The sequence below is a fragment of the Zootermopsis nevadensis genome, unplaced genomic scaffold, assembly GCF_977971745.1.
Source record: "Zootermopsis nevadensis isolate Lab colony 2312 unplaced genomic scaffold, Znev_1.0 Znev_ptg000050l, whole genome shotgun sequence".
Classification (NCBI taxonomy): Eukaryota; Metazoa; Arthropoda; class Insecta; order Blattodea; family Termopsidae; genus Zootermopsis; species Zootermopsis nevadensis.
The window spans coordinates 2,420,222-2,431,810 of record NW_028259182.1 but is presented as its reverse complement, the minus strand read 5'-3'; the positions used below and the strand labels follow the sequence as shown (position 1 = coordinate 2,431,810).

The 11,589-nt window shown below is 35.7% G+C and overlaps 1 protein-coding gene across 7 annotated transcripts; it reads left to right on the top strand.

Annotated features, from left to right (window-relative positions):
* Positions 1-1,470: 1,470 nt before the first annotated feature.
* LOC110831586 (solute carrier family 66 member 2) lies at positions 1,471-11,140 on the top strand. Of its 7 annotated transcripts, none has more exons than XM_022067759.2 (6): positions 1,471-1,493; positions 2,855-3,147; positions 3,867-4,003; positions 5,357-5,440; positions 6,883-7,099; positions 9,139-11,140. In XM_022067759.2, the coding sequence occupies exons 2-6, from the start codon at positions 2,945-2,947 to the stop codon at positions 9,329-9,331; spliced, it is 834 nt and encodes a 277-aa protein (XP_021923451.1). In that variant the 5' UTR covers positions 1,471-1,493; positions 2,855-2,944; the 3' UTR covers positions 9,332-11,140. The 7 variants fall into 7 exon arrangements, with proteins under 7 accessions (XP_021923451.1, XP_021923450.1, XP_087217105.1 ...); XM_022067758.2 differs by lacking the exon at positions 1,471-1,493 and adding an exon at positions 1,574-1,806; XM_087360979.1 differs by lacking the exon at positions 1,471-1,493 and adding an exon at positions 1,574-1,844.
* The last annotated feature ends 449 nt before the right edge of the window (positions 11,141-11,589 follow it).

The window sequence follows — 11,589 nt, the reverse complement described above, 5'->3', positions numbered from 1 at the left end:
CTTCCTCTTCCCAAGGATGAAAATTCAGCTAAAGGGAAGGAGATTTGAGACGATAGAAGAGATTCAGGCAGAGTCGCAGATGGTGCTTGACAGGCTGACAAAGAAAGATTTCCAGGGATGCTTCCAGGCTTGGCAGCGGCGCTGGGATCATTGTGTTCACTCCCAGGGGAACTACTCCGAGGGTGATGGATGAATTTAATACCTGAGATAAGTGTACGGGTTTTTATAGGCGCAGTCTTGAAACTTTCCGATCGCACCTCTTAAGAGGGTAGGCTATTTAAACCCCTATACTAATGGGGCTGTAAGGGTTTAGCATTATGCAGGTGTGTCACCAGAGATGACCTTCATGACAGATGATATCATGAATGTGCAGAGGATCATGGTTAATGGCATCCTCATCATTCCAGCTCATGAATTTTAGCACCTGTCGCATTTGAATACTAGACAAAATATCTCCAAGTTTGAGCTATGTTAGAGAAAGAGTGGAAGGGATGATGGAAAGGTTGAGTGGGGAGCAAGATGGCATGGGCTATCACAGATATCTGCATGGGCTGAAGTTTTAGAATGGTTTAGCCTGAGAACCATTTCACTTAATACTGCCCAAGATTATCTTCAAATATATTACATATACCCCCTCCTAAACCTAACTTTCTTTTATTCCAGCCCAAATGAACCACAATCTGCCCTGACTATCATGTAATTAATACATGTTTATTATAATTCATAAATGCCAGTAATACTTGAACGAATTATTTTAATGGCACTGTAAAAACATCTCAGGTTATGTTGGTCTTTTGAGAAATGCTACATAGATATGGATGCCAAGTTTGTGAAGGTGTTATCTTGAACTATTTCTAGGAGGGGGCAGTGGTGGGATTTGTTTATGGAGCCCAACTGAGTCACAATCATAAGACGAGTACATCTACGAATAACTTTTCTTGTACAATAGAAGAAGGAACAAAATGTTCTTTGTAATGTTTGGCCGCTATTACGTATTTGAACCAGACCTGGACCTGAACATTATCTGTGCTATCAGACTGAGCCCTAGACCTCTAGACAGACTGACATGAGTTGGCCAGATCTTTGGTTGTGCTGAAGTGTAAATAATTACTAATAATTAGTGAATTACATATTAGAAAGCTTGTTATTATGCAATTCCCAATATTCTCCTTTCACTTCCTGTCAATGAAATCATGACATCCGTCAAAATCCAAGGCCTTGTGTGACATCTTATAACATGATAGTTTTAACAGTGTAATGGGTTGCTTGCCCCTCTCCCTGGAGGATGCTGCGTCACCCAACTCCAAATTCTACATTATCAAGCTCCTTTCTGTGTCAAGAAATTTCGAATTTCGCCTAAATATGAAAAAGATCCGATTAGTATGCTGCATTTAACGGCAATGAAGTATTAATAACATCCAGTTACGTTGTACAATTTACGCTGCATATAAAAATTATTACATTAAAGGACTGGATTCCAGACTCCTGTTTCGGTACGATAAAGCACATACTTTTTTTTGAAAGAATATTAAAGTGGATTGGGTTCATATGGCTTAGGGAACACGGAAATGAAACTACTTGTTCCATTAAAGTCGGGATGTTTTTGAATGGTCAAGCTTGTACGTAGTATCAGCGTATCAGTAGCATATTATTTATGCTGAAGAAGGACTCTGCACCATAGATTTTCATAATAATGAACTTTATCGCTGCTTCCACTTTAAACATTTTCAAACGAATGACGAAACCAACCACTTCGTCAGCTGTCGTCAAAGTTAGGTGGGAGAGGAAATGAGAATGAGGGGAAAGGTATATGTAAGCAATTAGGTGTTTCAAGTGCTGATAAGGTGTGTGATACTGCAGATCCACATCGCTCAGTAAGGGCTTGATGTAATTGCAATTATGTATCAAAAAAAATCTTCCTGTAGGTGAGGAAAAGTAGTGTCGTCTTTGTATGATATTTGGAGGCTATTTTTTTAGGTTAAGATTTCAGTAGTCGTAAAGATTTTAACCAGGGTCATATCTGAAAATTAAACAAAGGCTTTGCAGCAGAAGTACGTAAGTAATTTCGTTTTCTAGAAGATTAATTAATTAATTTTTGAATAATGTGTAGGTCTGGGGTCAGTGCTTTTTTTATTGTTTTCTGACTGAAATAGTAGATCTCATCCAGAACATTTTGTTTTGCCCAACCATAACGTGTCACAGAATTCAGGTTTTGCCTGCAATTGTGACAGTCAAGTATGTCCATTCTTTTAGAGGATCTGACTGTGATGCTGGCCAGTAATTGTGGTTGCAAAAGAGGCCAAAAGTAAAATACAAATTTTATATGAGGAGACTTAATTTCAGTTCAAAATCTCAGAACAGGTTTGTAGCTTTGGAAAACTTGGATGATAATATGGATATAATTTGGGCACAAGAAAATATTAGATAAAATGTTAAAGTTTCAGCCAAAGAGAGCCCCATCTGTGCCTAGGTGTTTTGGTGATCTTTTTAACAAAATTTTGAATGCAGTTCTTAAATCCCCCACACATCTCATTCTCCTTGATTTGCAGCTTCATCATTTATTAGGGCAAATATTCACCTAAACTTTCTACATAAACATTATTGTAGGCAAAGAAAATTAAAGTGACCAAACCCCATTTGTTATTTAATTTGTCAGAGAAATATGAACATACGTTTAAATACAAACAAAAATAACTTTTGCTGTACTACTATAGACATCTGTTAATAAACAGTGTAATCATATCCAAACATTATGTTAAGAAAAGAGGTGTATGTAACTGGTCACTGTACTGTAAAGACAAATTAAAACATTTTCAAATTATTTGCTACCTTTTCTTATGTTATGATTTTGCAGATTTTCTTTCCAAGAATATCCTACAGCATGCTGTATTGGACACTCACTACTTATGTATTTGCAACAGTGACAGCAGAATAGTTATGTGCAATGGACTCCTTACTAGAAGAACTATCAGACATATCAATGACAAAGTTGGTCACGTGGATCAGTTCTGGAGCCATGATATTTGGTGGCATGGTTCCTTATATTCCTCAGTACAGGGAAATAAAAAAGACAGAAGAAACAGAAGGATTTTCTCTTTTTGTATGTCTTTCCCTTCTTGTTGCAAATACACTTAGGATTTTGTTCTGGTAAGGAATGCCTGTCTTTAATCGTAATAATCTTCAATCACATAAGGTTTCAGTTAATGGATGTGTCTATTTGTTCATGATACAGAATATTCCTTTTTTGAACTGGACACCTGTAATGACACAAGGCTCGTTAAAACACTTTGGCTTTAAGAGGTAATTGAGTGCAAGAAATCCAACAGTCATTAGCATACATTTTCAGTTTTGATGGACAAAGTCCATTAAAACAAAAGATGTCCTGCAATACCCTGTGACCAGAAAATGTTCGACAGTATGAGGTGATATCCATTAAATCCAAAATCTGTTACATTTAGGGTTTACTGTTTTTGCTAAACTGAACTAACTAACCAATATACTGATTATCAAATCTAAATCTTCTTGACGATGGTGAAGAGGCAATTGAATAAACATTTCCTTGGATATTATCCATCGTCTAGTAAATATAAAACGTAAAACGACGTTTCGGAGATAGAGATTAGCTCTATCTAGTGGGCCCAACTGTGTAGGAACCTGAAGACAGAGATAGAGTCCCATCTCCGAAACGTCGTTTTACGTTTTATATTTACTAGACGATGGATAATATCCAAGGAAATGTTTATTCAATTGAATATACTGATTATTTATCTCTGTTGCACATATTGACCATATAATGACAAGTCTGCTCAAGAAAAACTGGTGAACATACTATAATTACATGAATTAATTTTTTAATCTTCTTACAGGTTTGGGAAACGATATGAAATACCACTTCTTATTCAAAGTATTATCATGAATGTGACAATGTTTGCAATGATCCACCTTTGTGTGAGTGTTCGAAGCAAAAACCAAATAATTCGAGGCAGGGATAGAGTTTTTACAGGTACAGTAATTTAGTTTTGAATCTTGTGCTGCTTCAAACATTTTGTTTCATGAAGGTTCTAGCCATCTACTGGTGAGGATTCTCTCACATCTGTAGATTCCAAGGCAATAATAAGAAATGGTATTATCTAGTTAAAAAACATGACATTTAAAGAAGAAAACAAAACATAGTTGGCAGTCAGAAAAGATTCTTGGGGGTGATCAGTAAGGTATTGAGGGGAGAGAAAATACAAAATTCAGTAAATGGAGAAAAAAATGGGTTTATGTACTTCTTGACTTTGATGATGTATGAACAGAACAAGTAGTCTGAAGAATGGCAGACAAATATTACGTGCTTTTGTGGACGCTAAGCGGGAAGAAGGAGGACTGATAGTTACTGTGCATGGATGAGGGAATTACATAATGCAATAGCAGAGAAATGACTGGAACAAGAACAGTGGATGGATAGGAGAGGCCGTGATCAGGAACTGCAAGATGTTGGAGTGTGTATGCGCGCGTGTGAACATTTTTCTTATATACCAATAATGGCTTTGACTCCTGTCCGTAATTCTTTACATATATGCAGTATGTGTGATCCTTGGATCTTGTATGGGCAAGATCAAGGTCTGTATGGATGGTGGTATATGCAGACAGCAGCTTTGATTTCAGTATCTTTGACAGTCAGAACAGAAATTTCTTTGGACTGTTTATCAACACTTGCTGTATGTAGTCTTGCAATGTTATCCACTCTTTGGACTGACTGATTTCTTCAAGTCGCTTTCTTCTTTGATGTCCGTAACATAACCATGTTCTTTTAACTTCTTAATTACCTAATTAATTACTACATTGTTAGTTGTGTTGTTGTAATACCTTCATTGAACTTTAACAGTACAATTTAGTTGAGGAAATATTTTTACAACAAACTCTCACTTAACTGAACTCTACACAATTTTCTCTCCTATTTCTGCTCTCTAGGGATATACGGTATTTACTTGTTTATAACATGCAGTATTTTTCTAAATTATTTATTGTAGTTGGGGTGCATTTAATGATACATGAAATGTACCCATAGTTAGGGTGTATTTATTTCTGTAATGCACAAAAGCCAGAAAACCAGAAGATGTGTGCAGACGAAGTGAGTGTGCCAATGATTTATAATTACAAATTCTGCGTTTTCTGTTGCTGTCAAAGAAAAGCTGCTAATAGTCATGCCTTCATCAGACTTATTTAAAATATGAGTGTGCCAAGTCTTTGTATTTTTGTATATTTTAATTTCTAGGTTTCTAAAAGGGAGAGACACATTAAGTATCAAATTCTTACTGTGGGATTGGAATTCTCAGCAGTTTGACGACTAATTTCACATTCTGTCTGACAGCTGAAGGTGGTAAAATTTGCTGTTTGAAAGGAGAATTGTCTAAAAGGACCTCTAAGCAGTTCCATGTTGGTCACTCCTTCTGTGGTATGTGGTGCAAATACATGTACATTCTTCCCTCATACCTCATTTGAAAAAGTGTGTTTATATGTCCGGAGTAGTCAGAATGTGTTATGACTCATCTCAACATTCCTCCTCCTCGCAGTTTTATTTACTCTTTTTCATAGATAGCCTTTGTCTTTCTCTGGAAATGACTAGTGTAAAAATAGGAATTTCAAATGTTCTAAGAAATGATATAGCTGGGGAAAATGGTATCAGTAACATGATTATTCTTGTACCATATTTGCTCAAGGTAATGCTCAAGTATTTCCTTTTCAAAAAAATTACTGTTCATTATTTGAGCATGTTTGCTTCTGTTTTGACAGAATTTAACTTACTGAAATGTGATGCGTAGTTTTATTTCTGTGGAGGTAATTGAAGGAAAAAGTATGCATTATATTTTTGCAAATTCAGTAATTAATTAACCCTTTGGCGTGGAGGTGTGTGCTGTACATTCCCCATCAAAATATTTTCTGGCATAGAGTTCGATGCTGTATGTTCCATGCTGCGATACATTGTTTTTCTGTTTCAGAGGAGTAGGTTTTAATGCCCCAATAAATTTAGCTTCTTGTGTAAAATGACATGTTCAGCAAATTTTCTGTCTGATAATTTGTCAAAAAATGACCCTAACAGATTACTGGCTTTCATGGAAGAATGTGTTTTGCACGTTCTAACACACAGAGGGATGTGTTCCATACATTCCTACAAATTTGTCTTCTCTTACAGATACAAATTTTGCATGCTTCAAGAAATTTGTTATCTCCCATGTAGGGATATATTCCACATGTCCCAGCAGACTTTTTTGTCTTTAACAGAGGATGTGTTCTACATGCCCATTGTATTCTGTGTCCTGTAATACTGCCATGTGTCTAATTATTTATTTATACATATCAAATGTATACCAGAGAATAGCTAAAGTGCAGGTTATTGTTTTAAGTAATCATGAAATGTTTGTTTCCTTGGATCATCTTTTCCTGTGTAAATATAAGGGTTCAATTTTTATTTTATATACCTCATCAGCTTTGCTTGCTCTGTTTGGTTTTCTTCTTCACATTATCCACATTATTCACATTGAATCAGTTCCAGAATTCAATCAAACTCTTATGATGTAAATATTGTGAATACTTGAATTTTACAAGTTTTTAAGAACATTACATTTATAGTATAATTTTTCCTGCTGAAGTTGAGAGAATCCCTCAAAATGTACTCATATAACACTTGAAATGTTAATGTCATTATTTGCACAGACAAATAATGTGGTTGAAGGATTTGCCAGAGGTTACAAAATGTGGTAGTGAAAGGGTTAGTATTATTTTTCTTCATAGTTGAAATCATGAATTTAGATCTACTGTAGTTGTTTTAAATAGGTTTGCTAATTGCGCTCTAGGATTTGTCATACATAAGGTTCTAAGTCCACTGTTCTCTTGCAGATTTTGACAGGCGGTACTTTTGGGCCTGGACAGATTTTGTATCGTATGTGGATTTTATTCTGTTATTCACAATAATTTCTTCTGTACTGATGTATTTATTCATTGACTTCGTGCCATTTGTGGAGGTAATAGGCTTTCTTGCTGTTTTCACCGAAGCTCTTTTGGGTGTACCACAAGTGCTGTGTAATTACCAGAATAAATCCACAGAAGGAATGAGGTAAGAAAACTGCAAGACTAAGAAATTCCATTATTCTGTAGGATAAAGCGAATAGCAATAAGAAAAACATGAGATTCACAAGAAAACTGAGAAAATGCCTATTATTATTCAGTTCAGAAATTGGTTATAACTTCCATTTTTCAAAATGTCAAAGATTAAAATCTGTGAAACGTTATTTTACTAAGTGAGACTTCAGGTTCTTACAGTGGTGAGTATGAAGATGGCCGTCTTCTGGATTGTTCATGTAGTCTCCTACGCTACACAGCACAACAACCCGAACGACAGCCATCTTCAGTTATGTTACTAGTTGTTTGTTTCTTACTTGGTATGTGTCAAGTGCGTGGGTTGTGTAGAGTTGATACCAGGAAGATTATTGATGATGAATTTGGAAGAAAATGGTTGTGACCAATTGTAAGGACTACCCTAGGATTTTGTCAAGGAGCTGAGGAAAATCATGAGAAACCTCAGGATATTTTATTTCCAGGTTAAGGTTCAAACCCAGAACCTCATGAATGTGAAATCGGAGTGCTAACTACTATACATGGCAATGGGTATTATATTGAATCTTTTGTATAATTGTCAAATGTGGTCTCATATATTGAAGGAAGAACATCAATTACAAATTCTGGGAAATGTGTTTTGCTTCTATCTTGGAGAGTTAAAGTAAGCATGGAATGGAGGGTGTTATATAATGTGGAATTCTATGATTTATGAAGATCACCCATTGTGCATTGAATAGGAAGACAAAGAAGTTTGAAAATAAGAAGATAGCTGTCTTCTGGGCTGTTGTGCCATATAGTCTGGTAGAAGTTTACCGATGTCTCAGAGGTCCATGCTGCCTCCATCATTGCCATGTTTACACGGTGCAACGACTCAGAAGACAGCCATCTTTAGACTCACTTCCATGAGAACCTCAAATCTTACAAGTTTAAAAATGAATGCTATTTTTATTCAGATTTAAATTCTCAAATTCACAGCTGTTTCAAGTGATCTATTAACAGTACTTGTGATATGTTTTTGACTTATTTGCTTTGTTCATGGAACATGAAAGTGTTATTGGATTTTCTACATTTATTTCTAGACCAATATCTTTGGATTCTGAGAAAATGTTTTTATATGTATGAACATGGGAGTAGTATGTTGAAAGAAAATAATTCTATCTATGGCTGGACCAGTGGGAACAGGAGGGATGTATGAACTAGTATAAAGTGGTCACCATTCCATGTGTAGGCAAAACTGGACTTCGAGGTATAGCTTACTGCTTCCCCTCCAATTACATTTGGCATGTGTAAGACTCCTTATTTTGGCCTTAAAGATGAAATTAGGAGATTCCTGAATGCCAAACTTTTATTCAACCATTATGGGTGTTTGAACGTAAGAAGTGTTATTTATGTTACTTGTAGAGTGCCAACAGAGTTAACTGCAGGGAAATTTCACAGTTTCTTAGATTTATTATGTCTGCCTTCCCAAAAAGTCATTATAGGCCTGGCCATTTGATACATATATAGTTCAATATTACAGGAATAAATAATATCTCTAAACCAAAAAACATTTGTCTTGCAGTTATGTTATCATCTACAGTAATTAGTTTCAAAGATATTTATCAGGATTTTACCCATTCCTTCTGGTATGAATATAAATAGCCGTTGTGCCTTATCTTCCTGATCAGGTTAGATGCGTCCTAAACTTGTTGAATTCTGAAATATATTATACACACATTAAACAGTGAACCTGTCGAATGTCTATATGTCTCTGTGTTACGCTCTAGAGATACTAAATAAACTTTCAGTAATGTATATCATAAGATCGAGAATCTTCTAACAGGATTACCATGGTAATGGTACAAGACAAATACAGTCCTGCTTAGCACCATTACTATGGCAACTATTATAATAACGGTGCACACATGTATGATAGGCATTGCTTATTATATTATATGCAGATTTCTGTCTATAAATTTGAATTATGTCTGATGTTTTAAATTGTTCTTCCAATTATGTAATAGTTACACAAAAGTAATCAGATGCCCTTGATTGCAGTTTGAAAATGGTGATAATGTGGGCTATGGGCGACTCGTTCAAAACGGGCTACTTTCTCGTTCGGGAAGCCCCAGTGCAATTTTGGCTGTGTGGAGGACTGCAAGTGTGTATAGATGCCTTCATATTGTGCCAGGTTTACTGGTATAGGAACAAACCAGGAATTCGAAGCAAGAAGCAAGACGCACCTGACTAGCCTTCTATAATGTTTTCACAAATGAAACATTCTTTTATATCTTTTTATGGTTTATTCTGTAGGTGCTGACTTCATGCATAAATAAAACTGCATAAATATTTTCTGCGTTTTGTAGATACTGTATATATGAAAGTAATCTCTTAATAATCCGTTAATATTTGATACCCAGGGTGCTAACAATAAATTACATTTCATTGTAATATTTACAGTGCTTTACAAAGAGCATTTGTAGTTTTACGTGCATGACCATAAATTATTTTCTTATCCCTTTCAGTAATGACAAACTGAAAGTTAAAAATATGGAGATAACCTAAAAAATGTCATTTTTTCCCCACATACCACCGTTTTCCCTTTAACCTTTCGTCTTGCTGGTATGGCTTAGTATGAAGTCCACGGATTAACGTCCATTATAAAGTGTGCTGCTCTAGAGATTTTGAGATGAGAAAACACTGAAATGCTGATGTTTTTTGACTGAGGTACAGAATACCATGCACTACCAGATAATCTATGACCTGTATCGTGAAGGCTGGTTTTGGTGTCTTATAAAATATTTGAGGCCGTCGCAAGGGTGATGGTAGCTAGTCTCCTTTGGTAATTGCGGTATGCAGCCACTGGTCAGTTTTCTTTGCTAATGGTGTTGCTGCTGGGATCGCCAACACAGGTACTGACACATAATGTGTCGGTGGGTGCAGATGAACCAGGAGAATGTTGAGCATACGCAAATTCTACAGATCAGCTCCAGAGTGTTTGATTTTCTTCGTTGTAGTCATTCTTGGTCATCCTCCTGCCTGGACAATGTGTCTGTATTTGTGAATGAGAATGTTGACACATTGTCATAGGCTGTCATGGGCTGGTGGTACACCAAGGAACTTGTTGGCCCTTTTTCATTGTAATATAAAGTGGGTGACCAGTGTTTGGTTGCCACAATGTAGAGAAGCCCGTGCAATATGCTGTGTACTGGTGAGCGAGTGACGAGAGATCCAGCTAGACAGTGCCAGTCTTTATCCTGCCTGAGCTCCTTGGTGACCTCAAACAACTTGATTTCTGCCTCAGGCATGAGCTCAGGTCTAGTTATTTTTTATTTTACTCTCTTAATTTCCTCTCCGCCTTGTCTTCTTCCTTGAGCTAATTCAGGGAATTGTATACTGCTGTAGGATGGTACAGATGTTTTTTTTATGGTGTTGCAAGAAATCAAGAATGTTCTGTCTTACAAGTCCCAAAATTGTGGAAAATGATAAACAGTTTTCAGAAATCAGGTTTGTTGATTTTTTCCAAAAATGTATTACAAATATGATTGTACAGTGTAGATGTGAAATTAATGCTGAAGTTCTACTTGTGTTTAATCTGTGAGTAATGTGAAATATAGGCACCAGAGCAGCACTTCAGTTATAATGTTTGGACCCGTACCCCTTTACCGTGGCGCTGGTGAAGTTATGTTCAGCGTCTGAAAGGGATACTGTTGTTTTTAAGGTCATTGGAAATGCCTGGCATATTTTGTCATATGTATATAACTCGTGAAATCAAACTGTGACATCATTATTTCTATATATTTTAATGAATTTTTACTATTTATATCTAATATCACTGATTTTATACTTCCAGTAGACAAATTTATGTGATGCACAATGAAAATAAATGATATGAATTAACATTTCATCTTCAGTCCATACAGAGTATTACAGTATAATGTACAGTTTATTCACTGTTATTGTTTATGTGAATAACATCAATATAATTACAAAAGATAATTAGTTTTTTTAAAGAAAATTGTATCATAATGGAGAATATATCTGCAGTTTATGCTGGCCAGTTTTGTCTTTGTCAACTCCTGCCAATGTCGTCCTTATTTATATATTCACATTTCGTATCTTCCTGAAACCATTTTGCACAAAGTAAATGTATCTCATTTCTTTAGTTTCAAACGTGGACGTGCAAACTTACATTAAAATGTTTTTGCTGACTTAGCCTAATGTATTTATTCTATTTCTTGGCATTTTGATGATTGGCGTAGTATGATGTTTTGGCTTCTGTAAATGCTGTAGGACTTAGCATGTCAATTTAACCTACATGGTTTATGGTTTTATGTTCTTTTAGAATTACAGTTCCTGTATCTTTTCTGAGGTGACATAGAGACATTTATTGGTGTTACAGTCTTGTGCTTTTTGAGAACATCTTCAATGCCAGGCTGCTTAAGATCCCAGCAAATTAAGTTTTATCCCAACACCATTACATTTTAATAACACTGCTGTTTTAATTTG

Excerpts from the sequence above, each read along its gene's own strand:
- LOC110831586 (XM_022067759.2), top strand. The coding sequence starts at position 2,945 with ATGGACTCCTTACTAGAAGAACTATCAGACATATCAATGACAAAGTTG. Across the intron at positions 4,004-5,356 it reads CAGGGATAGAGTTTTTACAG|CTGAAGGTGGTAAAATTTGC; the intron begins GTACAGTAATTT and ends TCTGTCTGACAG. Across the intron at positions 5,441-6,882 it reads TGTTGGTCACTCCTTCTGTG|ATTTTGACAGGCGGTACTTT; the intron begins GTATGTGGTGCA and ends GTTCTCTTGCAG.